Source organism: Tamandua tetradactyla, chromosome 6 (assembly GCF_023851605.1).
Source record: "Tamandua tetradactyla isolate mTamTet1 chromosome 6, mTamTet1.pri, whole genome shotgun sequence".
Taxonomy (NCBI): Eukaryota; Metazoa; Chordata; class Mammalia; order Pilosa; family Myrmecophagidae; genus Tamandua; species Tamandua tetradactyla.
The window spans coordinates 68,042,484-68,066,088 of NC_135332.1; the positions used below are offsets into that span (position 1 = coordinate 68,042,484).

The following is a 23,605-nucleotide window of genomic DNA, read 5'->3' on the forward strand; positions in this document are numbered from 1 at the left end:
TATTTTTTTAATTTGGATGTAGTTTTCTGTAATCCACATTCTTATACAAACTCATTAATGATGGACAGCTAAGGACTAGGCCAAATCTTGTTTAGATAGCAGAAGGCAAATACATGTTTATCTTGAAAAATGAAACCCATTATCTACCTGAGCAAAACCTGGTATAAAGCAGAGCAGTCTAAAAAATTTGTATTACCACAAAGAATAATTTCCTTTGGCAGTTTTTGAGGTTGACTTCTATTATATCCTTTTTTCTTAAATCTTTAGGGTACATTGCAGGTCACACAATAACTGAATTCTAATTCACAACAGTGCGAGTCACATGCCAGAAGCCTTATCAAGTTTATACACAAAGAGTAATACTTCTCTACATAGCACTTTAAGCTGCCTCAAAAAAGTTTCAAAAACATTAATTTGTCATTTAGAACTTGAGATAAGCAGTATCTTAGCTGTGATCACAAACACCATAAGGTGGGTTGGCTTAAACAACAGGAACTCACTGACTCATGTTTTTGAGGCTATAGAAGTCCAAAATCGAGGTATCTTCAAGGCAGTGCTTTCTCCCTGAAGATTGTGGCATCCTGGGGCTGGCTGCCAGTAATCCTTGGTTCTTAGATTTTCTGTCACATGGCGATGCACATGGGCATTGTTTTCTCCTCTCTCCTCTGGGCCCCACTGAATTCTGGCTTCTTCCCATGACTGTCTCTCTAAGTCTGAATTTCATTCCATTTATAAATGTAAGCCCAGCCTGATTCAGTTGGCCACTGACATCTTCAAAAGGTTCTATTTACAGTGGTTTCATACCCACAGAAATGGGTAAAGATTAAGAACATGATTTTTCTGGGGTATGTAGTTCATCCTACTACAAGCAGTAAATATTCCAGTGAAGGAATGAAGGGATGAATCAGTGAAGAGGTGCCTTCTCTTTTACAGATGACAAAACAAAATGATTCCAAGGTTAATTGCCAAACATTTATTGAACATTTGTTATGTACACGGTACTATCTGGAGGAAGAAATACAAAGAAATAAGATAGAATCTAAGAGAATATATTTTAGAGTTCTTGATTGCTGGGACTTTAGGAACTACTTTGAATATCATCTAATATAGTTTAGTCATCTTCTAGAACTGTACTGTCCAGTATGGTAGACATTTCCATATGTGGCTATTTACATTTAAATTAAAATTAAATAAAATTTAAAATTCAGTTCCTGCAGCCCACTAACCATGTTTCAGATGCCCCAAACCATGTGTGACTAGTAACCACCACACTGACACTACAGATATAGAACATTTGTATCATCACAGAAGGGTCGTTTAGACAGCATTGCCTGAAAAACTCATACCCTTAGGGATTTAAGGATGGACTTTAAATAATAAGGCCTTCTATGAGACTTTACCTATGGTGTCACTAAAGTCTAAAACAGGGTTCTCAAATTTCAGAGAACTTCAGGATCACCTGGAGGCCTTGTTAAAATACAGTTCTAGGGGCAGGCCACTGTGGCTCAGTGGCAGAGTTCTTGCCTGCCATGCCGGAGACCAAGGCTCGATTCCCAGTGCCTGCCCATGTAAAAAAAAAGAAAGAAAAAAAAATACAGTTCTGGTCTCTTTCCTGATGTTCATTCATTAAATCTGGAGTGGAGCTGAGATTTATATCGCAAACAAGTTCCCAGATAATGCAAATGATATCAACAGTACCTCTGTAATAATACCCTCTACTCATCCCCCATCCCCACCCAAATCCTGGGATATTTCCAAGGTATTCTGATGGCTAGAGCTCTGTCTTGTTCTATCTTTTCAAATAAGTGGATCTTAAAGTATAGTATATCTCAAAAGTGGAACCAGAGAGAGCTCTAGCCACTAGAATACCTTGAAAATGCCCAGGGATTTGGGCAAGGCAGGGGGGCAGATGGTATTATTTGAGATGTGCAATGGTTGTCCTTTGTATAATTCAGAGGTTACATCTTTAATCTGGGCTCTTATAAGACATGACTGTTTGGAAAGGAATAACCCTTCTGAGAAAAGAATAGCCAAAAAAATGTTTCTTTACTTAATTCTTTAGCATCTCCAAGCCATTTTACTTTGATCCCCCAAAGACTGATCACCATGGAAAAGCTTATGAATAGGGAAGTCTTTGGAATACTTTATTGAGCTGTACTGGTAATAAGTAAGACAATTAGGTGGAAGGGTCAGGGTTGAGGGGAAGCAAGTACAATACGCAAGAGAAACTGGGAGGCCATACACTCAGTGCGAGAGCCTGAACTGGAGAGGTGCAACCAGCGGGAGCTGCTGGGGTCATTCTCTGTCTCATTCAGACTCTCCAGAGAAACACAACCAACAGAAAGTATATATAAAAAGAGATTTATCATAGAAATTGGCTTACTCGACCATAGGGCAGACCACAGGCTGGAAATTCCGATAAAGGTGATGCCAAACTCCTTAGTCCATATCCCCCAGGGGAAGCTGATTGACTGGAAATTATGGAAAGAGCCAGTGCTGAAGTTGCGGCAGTCATTCTCCCCCTCCTTGAAACGCTCAGTTCTGGCATTTAAGACCTCCAAGTGATTGATGAGGAAACTTCCTACATTGCTTAGGGCAGTCTCCTTTGTTGACTGTAGATGCAGTCAACTGTTATAGGTACAAATCTCACTAATGAAATACCCTGGCAGTAATAAGCAGGCCAGTGCTTGACCAACAACTGAACACCATAACCCACTAAACAAGCTGACCCATGAAATTAACAGTCTTTAAAACTTGTTCCCATAATCGCTTCACTCTGCAGATATCAATTGAAGACCTGAGGGGGGAGGGAAATTACTAAAATAACTAAAGCCCAGTCTCTGCTCTCATGGAAATCATTTTTCATCCTCTCTGGGGATAGACCGATAGGTAATTGGATAATACAATGAGCCTTAGCAAGAAAGGTGATGTCAGAGGGTTCTGGGCTCTCTTAACCTCCCCAAATGGTTCCAAGATGACTTCAGAGAACAGTGGCTCTGAACGGAGTCATGACCAGTTTCCTTGAGGATGGAGAGTGCTTTCCAGGAAGAGGAAGCAGCAAGAACAAGATTGGTAGGCACAAAAGCTAGAGGAGTAGAGTGGAATGGGGAAGGACTTAAGATGAGCTGCCTTACTAAGAAATCCACATGCTATTTAAAGGTAATGAAGACCCAGTGAAGATTTAAACAGGAAAGGTCAGGGTCATCTTCATAGGGTTATTTAATGGTGGGCAAGTGGCTTCCCATCCTGGAAATTAGACTGTTGCTGAAGTCTGCTGGATTGTCCTCCCAAGCCTTTGTGCCTTCTCTCACTTCCTGCCGCACTCCTTCCACCTCCTTCCCCTCCTCACCATGGTCCTACCTGCTGCATCCTCCTTCACCTGCCTAGTCAAAATTGCATCTTCCAAGTGTTTCATAAAGCATCAGTCTGATCCTCCTTTGGAAGGTCAACTTGTTAACAACAATGACCCTCCCATTGGGAGAATGTATAAAGGATGTGTTGTTTTGTTATGTTTTGTTCCTATGCTGGGGGAGTCACATTTCACTCTTTTTCCATTTGACTATCCCATTAATGCATTACCATTTGTTGATGGTTTTTGGTGGGGGAGGGGTGTGTGCATGAACTGGCAATTTTACCCAGATCTCCCACATGGCAGGTGAAAACTTTACCACTGAACACCCATGTACCCCCTAAGGATCTGTTTTTTGAAGGGAGGTTCCAGGAAACAGAATACCAGGCACCAGCATTTGAGTCCCTCAGTCACCTTTGCAAGAACCCTTTCCTGAGTTTGTTAGATCTTGGTCAGGACTGGAGAGGAAGCAGCTCAGGACTTGGGATGGAGATCGCACGACCACGTATATTGAGGGCCCTGCCGTTAAGGAGCTGTCTAGTTGGGAGTTATAAAACCTGGTGCAGCCAAGGCTGCATGTGGGCAGCTTGTCAGCAGAGAAAGGAAATGTACCTTCTCCCCTTCTTAGCATCCAGGTCTCTGCGGTTCTCGTGGTAGCTACAGAGTCAGATTGAGGTCTCCCGACCCCCTCTGCGCCCCCTCAGAGAGAAACAGCCTCCAATCTTAACTAAAATAAATGGAAGACATGGCCCAGGGCGTAATGATTATACCTCCCAAAACTATTTTGATTTTTTTCTTCATCAGATAGTTAGGGGTTGGGGGAGGGGACGAGATTTCCCCTTGTTTTAGATATAACCCCAGCTGGGGAGTCCCCATGGACTCCCATGGGGAGCTGTTCATGGATCTGCCACTGGGTAATCCAGCCTTGGATGAGCAAGGTAGATGGGGAGTGGGGGAGGCAGGGAAGTGAAGAGAATTAAACAGACTAAGGCATGGAAATCGTTAATGCTAAACAAATGTTAGTTGTGCTTGATACTTGCTGTTTTATAGCAGCACAAAAGAATTGTAAAAGCTCAGCTTCTCTGTCCCAGCCTGCAGTGTCAGCCCCCTCCAGGGAGTTCTTGTTTGGGGAAAGTGCAGCGTTGTCAAACAGCCTCCCTCACCCAGACCAGACAGAGCTCTCTGAAGCAGAACTAGCAAGGAAGCAAGCAAGGTCTCTGCAGCCTGGCTGCTTCTGGGCACAGGAAATAATTTTGTTTTACAAAGTCCTTCTGTCCAGAAAGGTAATCATAATGAGATTTTTTTTTTTACCTATATCCATTTTCTTCAGAGCCTCAGAGTTGGGCCTTTTCCTCCCACCTGCCTAATTCTTTGCCTTTTTCCTATTGTCTTTCCCTTGTTTTTTGTTTTTTTCTTAGCTTAGCTGCCATTAGCAGGAAACAGTAACACCGCTCACCAAACTAAAACACAATGCAGAATAAGAGGGCTGCTCTCTGGTCTCCTGTCTAGCCAGCTCATTTTCTTAGAGACAGTGGAGCTTGGTTTGATTCTGCAGCCTGCGGCCGACAGAAATGGAAGTGCCTTGTCCAGCCCTGGGTATAGGGATTTGCTCCAAGGAGGTCGGGCTAAGTGCCTGACAGCAGACATTACAGACCCAAGGGGGCCTGGAGACACATGCATTAGGCCTCTCCAGAATGTTTATCTCAAAAGACTATTTAGTTTATCTCAGTGGCTTCAGGTTAAATTTCCTTCTCCCTCCTCCTTGCTTAGGCCACCTCTGTTCCCACTGCCCTCCTCCACAAAGGCTCAGATTCTTTTCCATCATTTTCCTAAATCTGAATGAATCCCCAGGTCTTGGGAGTTTATGGAATGGGCCTGGGTGGCAGTCTTGAGGACTGGGTTTGTAAATTGCCTTTGATTTGTGATTCAAATGTTGTTGTGTGGTAAACATTAATTATGTCAGCCAACATCAGTTACAAAGCAGGACTTAGAAGTGGGCTCTTATCAGGAAGTGACATTTGGCAGATGGATGGTTTAAGCCACAAAAAGAGAATGAGGTTTTTTCTGCCTAAGCTGGTAAACTACAAAATGTTAAATACTGGTTCACTTTATTTACTTTCTTTATTCCAGAATGAGAAAATAGAATAGAACAGAGGGAATCTATTCACCCATTCATTCAACAAATATTTAATGAGCGCTTACTAAGTGCCAGGAACTGTTTAACCCAAGCACGTTCAAAGATCGCCTTGAAAATACTGTCTCAGTTTGAATGGAACTCGAAAATGATTGTCTGTGTCCATTTTGTATGAGATTTCACCACAATTAGCCTTAGCGCCTTAAATTAATTAAGATAAATGATATTTTTAAAGACAAAAATGAACAAGGAACATTTTCGCGGGGCTATTAACCAAACTAAACAATATTTAGAATTCCATTTCTCTGCGAGGACAGAAAGAAAAAGCTGTGAAAGAGAAATACATCGCCCTTACTAACTGGGGTAACTGGAGGCAGGTATTGGTGCTTAACCATTGGTATCCTTGCCATGGAGACAGTATGTGCTCAGGTCCTGCGTCCTGCCTGCTCCTGCTGGCCGTCAGGAGTCACCAGCCCACAGGGAGCCGGCCAGTGCCTTCTGGAGGGTGGCTTCTGGCACACACAGTGCCTTGTGCTTGGTGCTCCACCAATCAGCTGGTATTGATGCAGACCTTAAAATGGACGGAGCGTTTGCATTTCTGAGAGAGCTCACCCAGGTCTAAAACTTCCTTCTAGAGCACTGGTCAGGAGGCAAAGGGGATGGCAGCAGGGGGGAGCCCTCCTTTCACTCAGAGCTTTGTGCTTTCTTTGCTCCAGTCTTCTCCCTCAAATGATATTTCCCGGTGACCCCGCGTGGACAGCGGGAAGTGTGCAATAATGGAGAAGGGAAACACAGTAGCCATCCCTCCCCCACCCCTGGCTCACTGCGCTTTTCATTATTCCTCAGTCACTTCCAAAGAATTCTTCAAGGGCAAGCAGTTATTACTGACTCTGTTTCCTATTCTCAGAGGACTTTTCATCTTCTCTTTTGTGGCCTGTGCGGTTGATAAACTGGCCCACATCCTCTTCCCTTTATCTGTAGTGCCATAGAAGTCTATTGCACCATTGAGACGGATCTGTTTCACAAGCTCCTTTGTGCTACCCCTCAAAAGAAAGGCTTTGAAATCTGTGACCATGAAGCCTTGGGTTTGGTTTTGCTTCCCCAGCTAGCCCTCAGTTTACATAACCATATAACCCTGAAAGCACAACTATAACCAGTCCTGGAATGGACAAGCTCCCGAGGACTACATTCAGACAGGGGCCTATTGAACTTGGGGGGAAGACCTCCCAGACTGCACCAAAGTTCATTGAGTGGTTTCTTTGTCCTTTTCAAGGCCATGTGTGGACAGTGAATGACAATGGGTGGATTTGGGGGACAGGGGGGAAGGGGTTGAATGTAAGCCTGCTCCACCGTGGGAGAAGGCAAGTTGAAACCATTAAACTGCATTCCAAAAGAAATTTTTCCTTGAAAGACTATATACAGAGAGTTAGAGCTTCAACTTGAGAGTTTTTGTCTCCATTCTATTAGAAAACCATTTGGCCGGAATTGCACTGGCTTGTCTGCCAACAAAATGATGGAGGTCTGCTGTGGAGCAGAGCGTTTCTGGGTCTGAGCAGAGGTGGAGAGAATGAGAATCTCCCCCAGTCTGCATGGGGGAGAACTGGTTGGTAGATGGTTTGAGAGGGTTTAAAACACATTTATCTTCAGAGAGTTGCTGGGAAGCCATTGGTTGGCCCTGCCCCACTTAGCGAGCCCCTTCTGACAGAGCAGTGTACTATGACCTGCAGAGGTGTCCTCAGCTGTTTCACATACAGCACACTAGACTGCTGGTCTGCATTCTCTGTGTATGGAGGGACACCCAGACACTGGAGTCAGCATTGTGAGCCAACTCTAAGCCCGCATTGTGGCGAGATGTCTCTGAAGAACCATCCTTACTGAGAATGCCACCTGGCTCACGGCTTTTCAGCATTTTATATATTCCTGGACCCATACATATCTGATTGAAAGAACAGAAATAGACATTTCTTCCAGATACGATTAAACCAAATATGTACACAGGTGTTTCCAGGTCGATCAGGAAAATGAGAAAATACATTTAAAAGAAGCAGAAAATGTATGGTTTGTACCAGTGTAGCAAAACTTAGAGGCCCTCTCACAAATCACTCAGCTTACAAGTCACTTCCTCCAGGAAGCCTCCCCTGACCTCTCCAAGGCTGAGTTAAGTGTTCCTCCTGAGAGCTCTATATGCAGGGCAACGGTTACCACATGCTAGAATCGCCTGCTCTCGGCCTTGTCTTACTGCCTGACCTGACTCCAGTTGAGTTCCCTGAGAGCAGAGATTGCATCTGGCATATAGGAGGGTGCACAATAAATATCTGTTGTCATAGGAGTCAGGCCCAGTAAAAACAGGCTACTTTGGGGAAGTGAAGGAGAGGGATGGATGAAGGAAGGTGAGGCCTTTGAATGAGTAAGCTCCTCACCTTATGTTTACCCCAAAGGAAGGTGGATTCCACAGCCCCCACCAGACTAATTCAAGTCTTCCTGTGCCATTCACCTTATCTTGATGAAGATAGTAATTTCTTTTATATCTTTCATATGAGCAGAGGCGGTTGCAGCATATTGAGTAGAACTGTGTGGGGGTGGTGGTTTTCTGATTACAATCCATTAAGGCTAAGCTGTGATTTCTGCAGCTCTTTCATTTGTGACATGAACCAAGCCATACCCAGTTTCCTCTCACAGAGAGATCAACTTGCTACTCTTATGAAATAATTTTTTGATTATATTATTTTAAGTGGAAGCATAACTGAAAATGTGTATTGAGCAAAATAGAATCCTCCGGTTGAGACATAAAAAGGAGAGCCTTTGAGGAAGGCAGGACAGAGTCCACATTTGGACCTGGTAGTTTAACCACCCCAAGTTTTCTTTCCACACTGAGTTTGCTCTTTCACAGCCATTTCTATAGCAAAATAAATAGCAATCTCTGAATTCCCTTCCCCCCTTCCTAAGTTGTCACTTACGAGGTCTGTCTTCCTGACTTCCCCCTGTGCTGCGGCTGTCATACTGTAAGCTGCTCAAACCCTCTGGATGTGAGACAGCGCGTGAGCCAGAGGTGGGCTTTTGAAAAGCCTCAGTGTCCCTCCAGGCCCTGGTAGCCTTTAGCGGTGTTTCCTCTTCTCTAGTCCCTTTAAAATCCACAGATCATTTCATTTTTCCATCATAATACAAAAAACTGTGCTTCTGTCACCCTGTATACAACTTCACTTGTACCTGGATGGCCCAGTCCTCTGTTTTGTCCCCTCTCATTGCTCAAACACTGACAAGAAAAACGTTGTTTGTTTGTACTTAAAATAATTTTGTATTTTACGGTGCCAGTACCTTTACCTCCGTGCCCCCAGCCCCACTGGCATTTGAAGGCCCTCACACAGGGCACGGGCATGGGACTGTTACTTACTTGAGGAGATAAATGGCAGCAACTCTAAACGAACCAGCCCTGTCACCCTGGGCAGGTTCATCAGTCTCTCCGCACCTCCACCTTCTCAGCTGGGAGACAGCAGTAACAATCCCAGTCGGAGGGGTGGTTGCTAGGATTAGGAAGGATAGATGGTTCCAGTCACGGTGCCTGGTGTATAGTGGGCATGTAACCCAGTACTAAGAGGTTTGTCAAAGCCCCACGTGCCCAGCATGGACACATCATTGGTGTGCCTCCCCAGTGCCCCCACCTGAACGAAAGGCGTCAGCATCTGCCCCCACTGGCTCCCCAGGGCCGCTGACCTCCTCACTAGTCTGCCTGCAGTCTGCTCTCAGTGGTACCCCCAGTGCGGGGAGAAGAGCCTGACTTCTCCTCCTGCTTTACAGATGTCCACAGGATCTAGCCCGGGCCTTGCCAGCCTCCTCCTCCACATTTCCTCTCTCCCACAGCCTTCCTGCTGTCCCGAAAGCATGCTTAGTAAGCACACTTGCCTTTGGGCTGCAGGTCCTTCTGCCTAGCTGGATTTTCCCCAGAATCTCCTTCTAGTTAGTTGGGCCATAGCTTTAATGCCACCTTCATAAGAGTATGTGTGCATGAACTGATGCTTTTGTTATTTATGGATGGGGTTAAGAATGGATCTGGGAGACGTGACAGCATCCCTACTAAAACAGGGACCCTAAAATCAATTCTTTACTAAATTTCCTCTCCATATTGGAAACTGAGTAGGAATTGATAGACTTAGGGAAGCCACAGGAAACTGCTAATAGATATGAAAGTAGGCACCCACACCTCTTAAATGTTCCCCACCTAATTCAGAAATAAGTTCCTGTCCAGAATAAATATGATTAAAAATCATCACTGTTTCTTTGAGATAACTTGCACAGCATGCTCCTATTATCCCTCTGCCATCTCACTGTTGGGGAGTGGAAACAATAGGTGAAACACAGAGAAGAGGGTAGAGGGCTCAGAGCCTCAGGGGCAAGTATACAAACAGGGACCCTCCAGGACTGGAAAGCCCAAGGCTGCTTTTCTGAATTATTCTGAATTATTTAAACTGTTTTCTCTCCTAATGAATTGTGCCTTAGCAATATCCCTCACTCTCTCTTTTTCTAATGATTCCCACAGACCAGGGATGTAAGAGGCTCTTTGCCTGAAATTCTCAGCCTCTTTGTCCCCCACACTAAGGCAAGGCTTTCCCGGGGAGATTACACAAGTGGGTAACCCTCTCAGTGCTGTAACCCCTGACCCCAAGAAGGAAGCAGTTTGTCAACAGGGAAGAAGGGAACTGAGTCAGAGCATCTAAGGCGGGTCCCGAGGAGGGGAGAGTAGACCCAGTCCTGATGATTTGCCTTGCTAATTCACAAGCCAGTGTCAGAAAGCACTGATGGGGCGGACTGTTTTTAGTCTATCGGTTCTTCTCACACACGGGCTCCCAGTTGATGAGTCTGAGGGCCCTTTACTACATGATCGAGCCCTTCCTATATTGCAGAGTCTGGAGATGCAAAGATAAGAAAATGAATGTTCCATTAAGGAGGACAGACAGAAACATGAGTAATGAATGATGGGACGACAGGGTTTACTCAGAAGTGGATGCAGATTTCAGCAGCTCTCAGATCTGCATCCTACACCTACACGTTGCCAGACAAGTTGCATTTTCACTCCCACATTTCATTTCCAAGGTCACGCTCAAAGCCTGCCTCCCCGTTGTCCCTCTTTGTCATCTCAGGAAATGATATCCCCAGGGACCCAGAAACCCAGGAGTTGCTCTTGATACCTTCCTCTCCTTCACCCCTTTATTTAATCTGTGCACCCACATTCCATACTGTTGCTTCCTAAATCCTCTCAAATCCATCTTCTTTCCATCTCCACTGTCACCGCCCTAGCCTTAACTGGTACCATCTTTCATCTCCTCAACTCCTAATTAGTCAATCCCACCATACTTGTTCTGGGCCCCCCCACTGTGTTCTTAAGCAGTCGGATCTAGTAACACCAGTGCCCCACCACACACACATATACGCTTACACACACATGCACACACACTCACACAATCGTACACCTCAAGATCCTTCAGTGGCGCTCTGTACCTTTTAGGATAGAAACCAATTCTTAGCATGCCCTCTAACTCTAAGTTCTCTCCCAGCCCTCAATCCTTTTCCCAAACTGTGTCCCTGTCATTTTCCACGCTGGAGACACACTAGCCTTCCTTTTTTTTTAGTTTTATTTTTTAAGTTATCACAGTTAAAATAAACATTTTTTTTCTTTTGATGTAGAGTTCTGTGAATCCTAACGCATGTTCTAATCCTTGAATATCTTGACCACACCATGCACATTCCCACCCCAGGGCCTTTGCAGGTGCTTTTGCCTCTTCTGCGCATGCTCCTCCCCCACCAGCCCTAACTGGAGGAGGTCACTTCCCCCTCAGGGCTCAGCTCGCCACTCCCTTCCACTGAGAAGTCTTCTCTGGTCGCCTAGACTAGGTCAGTCCCTCTTGCTACATGTCCTCATTGCCTGACATACTTCTCCTTTTTCACATTTTGCGTGCTGATTTTGAGGTTTCTGAGCGTGGCCCCTGATGAACCCCCCACCACACACTAGACGGGAACTCCACAATCCCCTTTTCACGTGCCCAGCACCCTGCTCATCACCCAAAGGTGCTGAGAAACATGAGCACAGACTGGTCTGCTCAGGAGGGACTGCACCCCTGTCCCCTGCCCATGCCCCCTGCCCAGCTGCCTGACTCTCCCAGAGGCTGCTTAGTGTGGTAGAGGGAGCCTGATTTTAAAACGCACACACTCATTTTGAATTTTTCCTTTACCTCTTTTTAGACTAGTCACTTAACATCAGATTTTTTTTTAATGAGTATTATGGGACATGCCTCAAACGCCTATAGTCTGAATTAAATGAGGTTAGCTGTATGAAAGTGTCACCTAATACGGCTCCCTCTGTGGCCACCTTCACCCACCCATGAGCTGTATTTTCTACCTTTGGTTGCTCCCAGTTCACCCCCAGGGTGGGGAGAGGAGGGGCGGGGGGATGGTTTATAAAGAAAGGGGCTGGCATACCAAGCTCAAGGTATTAAATACATCCTTGCTGAAAAACTACAAAGCCATAGACAAGTAATCATTCTGCCCAGGAGCCTATGCCTTACACCAAAGAGCCTTGGCACACTCCATTTATTTCTGACTCGGTTTCAGTACCTGCTATTTGCTGTGTCAAGCTCTGAAGACTCCTGAGGGGTGCTGCACACACCTGCCCCTGCACCTGCCCCAGGAGCCCTGAAGGCCACTGGTAAACCCCAGGTGTTAAGTGCCAGCCTGGAGGTGTGTGTGTTCCTGGAGGTGTTTGCGTTCAGTGCTAGCCATTAGCAGGGAGCTATGCAGACCCAGGGAGCAGAGGCCCCTTGAGGCGGTGGAATTGTCTGGAGGGCCCTTCTGGTGGCACACTGCTTGTGCCAGGGAACAAGCCCGTGCCCAGAAGTGTCTGCGTGAGGGGCTCCCCCAGAGGTCCCAATGTTGGGAAGTAGGGGGAGCCTCAGGCAGGAGACCACCCCACCTGTGGGGCAGCTCCAAGCTGCTCCTGCACCCCGGAGCACCCTCTCCAGCCCCCGGCTGAGAAAGCCTTCAGCCCCCAACCCCTTCCTCCCCTGGATGGCAGGCTGACTTGGGAAGCAGAGAGGAGGACAAAGAAGGGTGCCGATTCAGAGATCCCGGGTGGCATCCAAAGATGGCAAAGGTCCTTTGTAAACTCTGACCACAGCATGCCTTGTTTCCTTCTTTCCCCCTAAACCTCTGCATAGGAGCATTTCTTCTGGGAGGGATCCTGTACTCCTGGCAGTTTCCCCATTTCAACGCCCTGAGCTGGAACCTGCGAGAAGACTACTCCCGCGGGGGCTACCGCATGATGTCCGTCACGCACCCGGGTCTGTGCCGGCGCGTCGCCCTGCGCCACTGCCTGGCCCTGCTGGGGCTCTCGGCGGCCGCACCCGCGGTGGGCGTCACCACGTGGACCTTCCCGCTGGTCTCCCTCCCCATCAACCTGTACATTTCCTACCTCGGCTTCCGCTTCTACCGGGACGCAGACCGCAAGAGCTCCCGGAAGCTGTTCTTCTGCAGCCTCTGGCACCTGCCCCTACTCCTGCTGCTCCTGCTGACCTGTAAGCGGCCCCCCAGGGACGGCGGCGGCCAGGACGCTCCTCCAGGCTGAGCTCCCCCTGGCCTGGAGGGAGAAAAACGAAAACAGCACATACCGGAGATATATATATATATATATTTTTTTTCTTTGCTGTTAGGCAAGAATATTTTTATAATTCTGAAGTGCAAGAAGTGAAATGAAGCAAGACTGTAAAATAATTTGGTGCTCGATAATCACTTGACAATTTTTAAAAAATAATTATATCTAAAATGCTCCCCAAATAAGGGAACGGGTTGGCTCTGTAGATTAATACGAAGACAGACTATTTTCTCCTTTGGGGCCTTTCTCTGTCTCTTTTTCATGCAGATGTGCGTGTGTCTACCTTTACTCTCACCTTCTCCCCGGTGCCAGCCACACAAGGTGAGCATTTGTCATCTGGATAGCCTTAGTTCTGTGTCCTCCGGTACCAAATCTCCACCAGGTTTTGATGAATTCCCTCAAGGGGCCAAGTCGGAGGAAATGGCCCCTGCTGGCCGCAGCCACCTTCCCTGTGCACAAGCCAGGACGTGCATCCCTGCTTTCTCTGTCCACCACGCAGTCCCTTGGCCTGTCATAGCAAACTAGTGCCGGGGCCCCAGACGGAGATTCCAAACGGTTGTCTGGAGACCTTAGGCTGGGCTGCCAGCCCCACCCCCGACCCCGGCGCATGCCAGCATTTCTCAGGCTCTGGGAAATCAAAGGCATTTTTATAGCCTACTTTAAAGTACGGTAGTTGTCTGCAGCATTTCTTTCTGGAAGGGTAGCTCTAGACATAATGCCAGAAATGCCCCTACCATCCTCCCACCCCACCAGCTCTGACCCCTGTTGCTTACCTGTTGCTGAAGATTGTTGCTAGTCTTTGCTGTGTGGCTTTCTCCAGCCGTGTGAGAATGGAAGTCAGGAAAAAGAGCCAGCTAAAACAACCTGCAGAGTTCACAAAATGAGCCTCTACACGTTCAAAGGACTTTTATAGACCAGCTGGGCTCCCCCGTGGGGATGGGTTTCGGTTCGGGTGGTTTTGTGAGTGCTGCGTGCTAGGTGTGGCCTGGGTGGGCGCCCAAACACCGAGCCTGTGGTTCCAGCCACCCTTCGCCTCTGTTCACAGCTCTGCCCGACAGTCCCTTTTGCCCAAAGGCCTTGAAACTTGGCAGGATGTTTTCATTCGTCACCCTCTGGTGGCACGGCTACCCTGTAGAAATTCACTCTGAGCACCATTTAAACAACCCTTGGAATCTGCCTGTTTTCTCAGACCTTTCTAAAGTGGTTGCAGAGAGCATCTGATTCCTGTTTCTACTTTCCAAAGATATTATCTCCTGGCTGTATCCACGTTATTTACTGTGGGAAACATGGCATAGGAATGTCTGGAAAGAAAATCTACAACTTGTTGCCGCCCTCAAATTTGTAAAATGCGTTGATTTTCTTTTCCTGCTGCAATAAAATAGTATATAAGAACAGGAGTCTGTGGTGTTACTTTATTTAAGTAGAAATCATTCTGTGCTGAGTCTGCACAGTTTCTGGTTGAATTGATAACACTTGACTCCATCCTTCAGGTGCTAGCGGAGGATCCTGGGACCCGTTTAGTTCATGTTTTCCAGGTGGTGAAGTTGAGAATCTTGGACTTTTGATACCTATAGACAAAACAAGAATACTAAGTAAATAAAGAACCATGACTCGCCCCTACCCTGACCTTACTATTCTGCTTGGAAATCATCCTTCCTTCACACCCCCACCAAATAAATTTTCCTTGAGGCCTTTCTGATCTGTCATTCTGCTAAGAAATATCATTGGTATGCCATATGCATGCCAGAGAAGCCCAAACTTCCTAAGAGGGCATCAGAAGCCCTGGGCACCCACACCCCAATTTTCTCTCCACTATCTTCCCACGTCATCCTGCAGCGCTACCTCCCTGACTTCCTTCTGCTCCCCACACCTCCCTGATGGCCTTCTTGGCCTTGAGCAACTCCCAGTTCTCCGGGTGACCCCACCCCTTCCTGTCCTATTCCTCCCAGCTTGGACCCCCCCCCCCACTCCCACCATCCTCCACCAGCAAGGGTGGCCGCTGACTCACCACCAGTCTCCTTCCTGCGACTTCCTTTCCACCTCCACCCAGAGTCTCTTACCTTGACTCCAGAAGCATTCCTGTGCTCCTCTGTGTCTCCCAGTTGTATGAAACCTTTGTCTTCCAAGCCTTCTGTAATCAAAGACATTTGGGAAATACTGCATACTACAGCTCTTTCTGGAAGATTACCAAGGCCTATGCATGTGGTAAGGGCTCCGGAGACTCAAAGTTAGGGAAAAAAAGTCTGATCTTGTTGAACCTTTGCATTTCCCAAATCTAAACCCAGAACCTTCTTCCCACCCCCCTGTGCAAGAGCTTCCTAGCCCTCCCGTGGAATTAGTAGTGGGGACCGAGAGCCTGGGAAAGCTCTCTAGACCTCATCCCCTGAGTTTTCCCCTGGGTTCCTTAAGGCCTCCCAGGGCTTGAAGTGTTGGACTAGGCCTTACGTCACTGACTTGGTGTAAGGGAAGGACTTTGAGAATTGGAACAGAGGACTTAACTCATGCTTTGGTTATTCTATCATACTGCACAGTAATAAAGTGAAAAGGGAAAGAACATGTCCAGTCCCTCAGTTCTTTTCAAAATCTGATTCTCAACACATTATACATTCCTTCTGACTCTGGAAAAATTGTAACAAATTCCTTTTAATTTAGTAAAAACCACTGTATTCGTTTGGTGGTTGGAGATAAAACAAAATTTCCCTAAAAGGTCCTTCTGTGTAAGTCTGTGGCTCGAAGGGGAAATACCATCACCTATTCCCAAGATCCATTTCTCTCTTTTCAAAGATAAAAATGCCATCTGTCTCACCCTTTAGAAGCATCATCTATTTGATGGCACTTTTTGCTTTGAGTACCCCACACCCTAATTCTGGGCTCTCTTAACTCCATGAGAGAAGCAAAACTGTTGGAAGCTGTGCTTTCCTCTAATTATGTCTGGGGTAGAATTTCCCTCTGATCGTTTTTTCTCTCTACTTCTATCCATCCTGCCCACCTATCCTCACCTTCTGTCGGCTTGGCTTTGTTAAGAAAATAGCGAGGACTCAGCACTTCTCTTTCCAGTGGCATGCTGGAGACAGAAGCAGAGCTTTTTCTCCTTCCTGGCTCTGGTGAGATGGAGACTCATTCGTATGGGTTAAGCTGGAACTGGCGGTCTCAGTCCCCTGATGTCCACCTCCCCTCCCCTTCCTCGCCTTAGGGACATTTTCCACATCATGGGAGTGCCATGGGAATGAGATCCCTGCTGACCACAGGAGCGATTTGGAGGGAAAGGTTTTTGGAAAATACCACTTGATCCTTCTAACAATGTGCTTAGAACCAGAGAGGACCCTCACGTGGCTTGAGTGAAGACCTACAAGGTGGGCTTGGTTCTTTCTCTGAAATTACAGGCCAGTTAGTGATCCACAACAGTACTCCTAATCTGTCAGAGGCGCATGTTCTCCCTGTCTGGTAGGATCAGTGGTGTCACCCAACCAGGCAATGACAAACAGGGTCCAGCAATCAACTTGGACATTTGGCACGTTACTTTGGTCTTTTCCCATCACAGTTTAAATTCTTTTTTAAAAGTTTTTATCTCTTGATCTGCCTCGAATAGAAGCTAAATGGCAGCTATATACCTCCTGCTTCTTTGTTGGAAACCCAAAGATAACAGACCTCATGATAGACAGTTGGCAATGTCCACCATCTTTTAGATACAATTTGCAAACCTAATATAAGATGCAAAGAGGAGTTTGGGATCAAAGAGCCTCTGAGTTTCACTTCCTGATTTGGGTTACGTTGCCCAATCGCTGGACACATGCACATCACATGCCATCTGAGAGACCAGGCAAGACAGAGTTGTTATTACCAGCCCCTGACCACCCTGAGCTCACATTCTTAAAAGACATCTTCCTTCCCAGTTCTAATCCCTGACCACCAAAAAGACAAGAATGAGGGTGCACGGTGGTTCAGTTGTAGAATGCTCACCTACCATACGGGAAACCTAGATTCAATTTTCAACCCGTGCACCCCCCACCTCCCCCCCAAAAAAAGACAAGAATTATGCTGATTGACCCAATTTGGATCCATCCCCAAGACCTCCAGGTTGAGCCGTCTGAAAATGTATCCCACATCTCACCACTGCTCGCCTCCTCCACTGCCACCACCTTGGTTTAACCCACCATCTCTCCCAAAGAAAGTGCCCCCTACTTCTACCCTCCACCTCTGGCTATTTTTCACACAGCAGCCAGCATAATCCTTATGAACTATCAATGAGATCTTGTCAATCCCATTCTTGACCGTCCAAGTGCTTCCCTTCACACCACGAAAAATGTGCCAAGTCCTTACAGTGGCCTTCCAGACCCCACGTGATGCAGCCCCTGCACCCCTCTGATCTGAGATCTTCACCTCCTGCCTGACAGGTCTCCTGCATTTTTCCTCAAAGCCTCTAAGCACGGCCTCACTCCCTATTCTCTCTGCCTGGAGGCCTCACCCCATCTCTTCTCATGCACCACACCCCAACGTCCTCTTCAAGAGGCCTTCTTCCTTGGGCACCCTAGTAAACAGCACCTCCACCCCCAGCGCTGGCACCTCCCTTGGTGTGCCTGCTTTTAATTCCTAACAGTCATTGCCATTGGACATTCTATATATTATATATTGATCTTGTGACCTACAAAATGTTGACCGTCTTCACACTTGAATATAAGTCCATGAAGGTAAGGACTTTGTCTTCTGACTGTTTTATCCACAGCCACTAGCATGATGCTAAGTGCAGAGGAAATGCTCAATAAATATTTGAATGAATAAGAGAATTAGCCTGACCTGGGTTATATGTAGCACCTGTGGCCAGAGAGCTAGGATCTGTGAGCTGAAGATAAAGAATGACTTGATTGAACAAAATGCTTATGGTAGGTCCTGCCTGCAGGACTCAGCCACAAGAGCATCAATCAGGATGTAATTCTTGGTGCTTCCAGGACTCCAACCCTCAACTCCCTACTTGTTTCTGGAATTTTCCTTTTCTAACATCAAACCAACAACCCCCTACACACCCCCTTCATTCCCCGGCCATTTTCCTTCCTGCTTTGTCTCCCAGAGCACCTAGAAACATGTAGCATACAAGTTTATCTGTTTGTTGACAATTTCCCCACCTCTACACACCCCCCACCCCCCACCCCCAGCTGTCCAGCCCTGCCCCATCGTTAGAACATCATCAACTCACTAAGGCAGAAAGGTGTTTCTCTCTGCTGTATCCACAGCGGAAGGCAGTCAATACGTGGCCACAGAGGGGTGCCCTCTCAGTGACCGTATAAATGCACATGTGGTTTTCGGGGAGAGGCTGGAAGCAGAGACGACAGAAGGAAAGTTTTCTTTGTTCTCCTCTACCCAACAGCACCTGAAGGGAGAGGAAATATGTCCAGGGACAGATGCATCTCTCTACCTCTTATGTGAAGCAAATACTCAGAGTTGATCCAAGATACTAGTGAGTTAGAACGATGTCTTCCTAGTCTCAAGCCTTGGTCAGTCCTTGTTTTCTGGTTGTGTTAGTTTCCTTCTTTTCCTTTGTCTTCTGAGATGTCTTGGTTTAACTACTCAGTAGCAGAGAGTCCTTAGCCAATTGAATTATATTGCTTCTTTCCTACCTACCACCTCCCACCATTGCCCTCTCTTTCTCTCTTGCCTCTTGTGATTTAGTTCCCCTCCCTTAAATACCACAGCAGATGGCTATCTCCATTTTCACCCTTGACCTTTTTTCACTAGAATCATTATTTCTAGCTCTTTCTCACCAGAGATGAGCTCAGTTATCACCTCCTGCATCAGGCAGAGATCCAGCACATGTCAAGATCAGCTTAAGTGAAGGGAACCCCTCTCTGTTCAAAACCCCGGGACCTACCCAGAAATGGGGTCCCCAAATACAGAGAAGGTCAAGGAGGAAGGTGGGCCCAGCCCCGGAGTCTTGGTAAAAGCCAGTCTCTCATCACCACCAGGGGGCAGTGCAGGCTGGGGCGCTTAGTGACTCTTCCGGACTGACAGCTGGGAACAGGGCTGGGAACTGTCAGGAGGGGGAGGGAGAAGACGACAGGAATGATTGGAGGAGGCAAAGCAATGTGTTTGGTGAGTAACCTCATGCCACCCCAAACATCTAAAGAGAGGTAAGGTGACTAAGGCAAACAATCTGGGAGAAGATCAGCAAAGCAAACACAAACAGGACCCCACCCCATACCTTCCCAGCTTCAGCAAACAGACAAACACAAGGAGCCTTAAACCAAAACAAAGCATCAAGTGAGAGGAGAAGCACCTCCTGGCTAACTCAACAGCCATTTATTCAGTTATCCACTGAGTAAGTAATTATCAGACCTCAAGTAAATGCCAGGCCCTGGGTGCAAAAGAGAGAAGAACCAACCCATGGCCTGACCCAGGAGTTGGCCCTGTGCAGAGCGCACAGCTAGGGGAGTAAGATAAGGGGGATCAGGCGCAGGAGGGCCCCTCCAAGTTTCTCACCCAGAATTCTTGGGTGTGTCTTCACTATTTCCAGAACCCACTGCCTGACCTGGGGTTGCCTTCACTCGGCCTTACCGGTGTCATCTCAGCACCTGCTTCTCTGTGGCCTTGGTCTCTTGGCCTAAACCTTCGAGTCCTCTCTTTAAGGCCCTGTCCCTGTCACGGAGCTATCTGGCTGGAGGCCTCGCTCCCTATGAAAAGATGAGCCAAACCGAGAACTCAGCCCAGCTCACAACACTTCCCACGCCCCCTCTTCTGCATGAGACTGCCTAGTTTCTGTGCGTCACTTCGCTTGTTTTTCTGTGGTCTAAGGAAAGAATTCAGCATAGCATGTTGGCCAAAACGTGGCAGACGGGCATAGAAGAGAGAAGGCAGAGAGACCAGGGTGAGCCGAGAGCCGGTGTGAGGGAGCAGGATGTGTTGAGGAGAGCATAGCGGTTTTTGCATGGCGGGAGGAGGGATGGAGGGTGAGAGTGAAGAGAGAAACGGGGCCAGATGGGGCAGACATATGCCTGTCCCAAAGGTAGTGGGGAACCACTGAAGAGGCTAAGGGAGGCAAATAGCATCATAGGGTTTGTGCTTTAGAATGAAAACTCAGACCATCGAGTGGAAGATAAATTGGAAGAAGTGGGGAGACCAGATATGCAGTAACAGGCCTGAATCTGGGCCGGCATCACGGAGCGGGAGATGTAAGGGCACAGGGCTGGTGGGTGTGATTGGTGGAAAAAGACCCTGCCATCTTCCCAGGATTCTGGCTTTAAGTGATGCAGTGGTGCCATTCACCAAGATGGAGGGGTCCCTCTTCCATTCCTTGTGGCCTCTTCGCTTCCTTTGCTTGTGCTCACTGATGCCCGGATTGCTGTCATAACCTCCTGTCAAAGCCCCAGGCTACCACAGCCTTCCCCCCACCCCCTCATGCACACATAATACTCATCTCCCCAAAAACTGCAGCCTGCTGGCCACCTAAGCCTCTGCCTAGAATCTCCCAACTGCTTCACACTTGAGAAAAAGCTTCACTGGTCAATACTAGGTGCAGTCTCACAATGGGAGACTGTTTTAGTTTGCTAGCTGCCGGAATGCAACACACCAGAGATGGATTGGCTTTTAATAAAAGGGGATTTATTTTTGTGAGTTCTTCAGAGGAAAGGCAGCTAACTTTCATCTGAGGTTCTTTCTTACGTGGGAAGGCACAGGATGGTCTCTGCTGGCCTTCTCTCCAGGCCCCTGGGTTCCAACAACTTTCCCTGGGGTGACTTCTTTCTGCATCTCCAAAGGCCTGAGCTGAGCTGTAAGTGCTGAGATGAAGTATGGTGAGCTGCTTGGGCTGTGCTATGTTGAGTCTCTCATTTAAGCACCAGCCAATTAAGTCAAACGTCATTCATTGCAGCAGGCACGCCTCCTAGCCAACTGCAGGTGTAATCAGGAACAGATGAGAGTCATGTACCATTGGCTCATGTCCACAGCAACAGAACCTGGCCAAGTTGACAACTGAATCTAACTACCACAGAGGCACACACAGCAGCAGTGTGCTGGGAAGAACAGGCATGATTACAGCAGTGTGCACTGCTTTGGGGGTGACAGCCTGACCTCCAGGACTCTCCTCAGTCATGTGTCACTGCCTGGAGGGTTCCAGAAGTAGGAACTCCTCCCTGCCCACCTCCCATCCTGCTCCTGTCCTGCTCCCCAACCTCGCCCATTCTCCTTCCACTCTGCTCCCACCCACTGAGCCTCTTCAATCTGAATAACCCACCAGCCTATTCAGTCAGAAGCTCTGAATTCACTTTTCAGATAGAAAACCAGGATTATTTACCCTACCCCCACCCCGAGTCATGGCCAATGTCCAGGCCCCACAGATTGCTATTTGACCTCTGATCACTTCTGAAATGCAGATGCTCTACCCAGAACCAGACTGGGAGAAAAATTCCTCCCTGCTAAGTCCATCCCCTAATTGTGTTCAGCCATTATCATAGCCAAGTATGTCCTCGTTTGCTAACTAGTGACCTTCCTATATCAATTTATACTCACAACTATGAGTGGCAGGAAACTCAGCTGAAATTGTCTTAATCAAGAAAAGAATACATTGGTTCATAAACAGAAATATGCTGGCTTCAGGCATGGCTGGATCCAGGAGGCAGGTTTTTCTCTCCTTTTCTTATTTTTGGCACCACTCTTGGCTGGCTCTCTTCCCTTAAGGCACCAAGACTTCTTAAGTAATCATTCATTCTTTTAGCCACAATATTTTTTCACTACCTAACTTGTGCCAGGTCACTGTTCCAGGCAATAGGGAGGCAGTAGTGAAAACAAACATCCCTACTCTCACGGAGCTGATATTCTGGTTTATAGGCCTAAAATACCTCTAGGAGAAAGAGCAAATATCTGGTGACTGTGGTTGCTTTTGGAGTGGGGAACTGGGTAGCTATGCGATCGCTTCTCATTCAAACTCCATAAGAAATAGAAAACCTCAAGAGCTCAGAGAAAAGCCCTGCAATTGGACAAAAGCTCTAATTGGCCTAATTTTGGAGTTCCTGCCTGTTCCTGACCCACATACTCAGCCTGGTTCCAACCAATCACAGCTCATGAGTGCAGGACAGCCATCCCTTCTCACAACTCTGAGTTTGGGAAGTTTGACAGAAAGCAGGTAGGGGAAGCGGAAATACCCTGTCTAATGTGGTCCTTAGAAGGTTTTGGGATCAGGAACTTTGAGGAAGTCAGCCTACCGGTGGAGCCCCAACAAAGGGCCCAAAGGCTTTGGCAAGGGGGAAGGACCCCCAGACTCTCCCACCCCAAACCAAGGTGCCAAGCAGAGGGCTCTGCCCCCAGCAGGGCTGTCCTGGCCCTGTTACACCCGTGGCCCCTCCCGATTGGGAAGATGGGCCCCGCCTGTGTGAAAGCCCAGGTGAAAGATGAGCTTATTCTAACACATTTAACAAGGCGACAGGCTGAAGCATTCTGCTACATGTTCATCTCTCTAAACCAAATCAGAAAGTCAGGGCGGACAAAGACACGTTCTGGGTTAAAGCCAAACCCCATCAAGAGCCCTTGAGTCTGCACTTTAAAGCATGAGTAGCTTCCTCTTTTTTAAATAAAAGGTGGCTTGGAAGCACTTGCACTTTCTTAGGAACCATTGAGAAAAAGGTCTTCCAGATTGAAGAGCCAGAAATGAGCCAGCAATGTCTGTTTATCAAAATGGCCCCCACACCCTGATTTCCCCTCGCCTGGGTTTTGGTGGGGAGCAGAGGCCAAGGAGGCGGCTCCGCGGCTGCCAGGGTCGTAAAGGCTCCGGGCAGCAAGCCTGCGGGTCCCTGGCTCCCTCCCAGACACTCCAGGAAACAGGACAGCATCTGCTGCGGCCAAGGGAAGTGCCCCTCTCCCTCAGAAGTGTCCAGAATTGCCTGGAATTGTCCCCGCTCTCCCATCTAGAAAGGGACCCTGGCATTCTCTGTGAAGTATTTTAATGCTAATTTGTTTAGTCAAAAAGAGGAGCCCAAACAGATGTGGGCCATTTGGTGGGGATGTAGTTCATTTGTTAGCAAGTGTGAAAGACTCCTTGACAGGATATTAAATATTACCTTGGCTATTCACAAACACTTCATATTTCAAGAAAGGAAGGGAGGCAAAGGCTGCTTCCAATAAATCAGCCTTTCAAGGAGGCAGAAGGAAGCAAACATTTGATAAATCTCTGTCATTGTACTCTGAGATCAAAGGCCCGAACATATGTATTGACGCAACTGGCATTCCAGCAGATGACTCGAACCAACCAAGGTCTGTGACAGCTTGAGAAAGAAAGAAAGAATTAGCCAATTCTGAGCTGTCATTAGCTGGATCTCTCTGGAAAGGAAGGAGGGTGTGGACAGCCGAGTGCTTGGCTGGCGGGGCCCCCAATGTGCAGGGCCCCAGGCAAACCCAGGGCTCTCCAGCTTTCAGGCTACCCCTAACCCCACAGATACCACCTTCTCAGCCTTCTTCATCTCTCTCCCGCAACCCTATTCCTCCACTTATTCTTGAATGCACT

The 23,605-nt window shown here is 47.4% G+C and overlaps 1 protein-coding gene across 1 annotated transcript in view; it reads left to right on the top strand.

The window, feature by feature from the left end:
• Positions 1-14,509, top strand: part of COX10 (cytochrome c oxidase assembly factor heme A:farnesyltransferase COX10) — a 137,692-nt gene extending 123,183 nt beyond the window's left edge. Inside the window, exon 7 of the mRNA XM_077166053.1 lies at positions 12,689-14,509. Coding sequence (XP_077022168.1) covers positions 12,689-13,095 — 407 coding nt within the window. The 3' untranslated portion in view covers positions 13,096-14,509. The remainder of the gene's footprint in view (positions 1-12,688) is intronic.
• Positions 14,510-23,605: the final 9,096 nt, after the last annotated feature.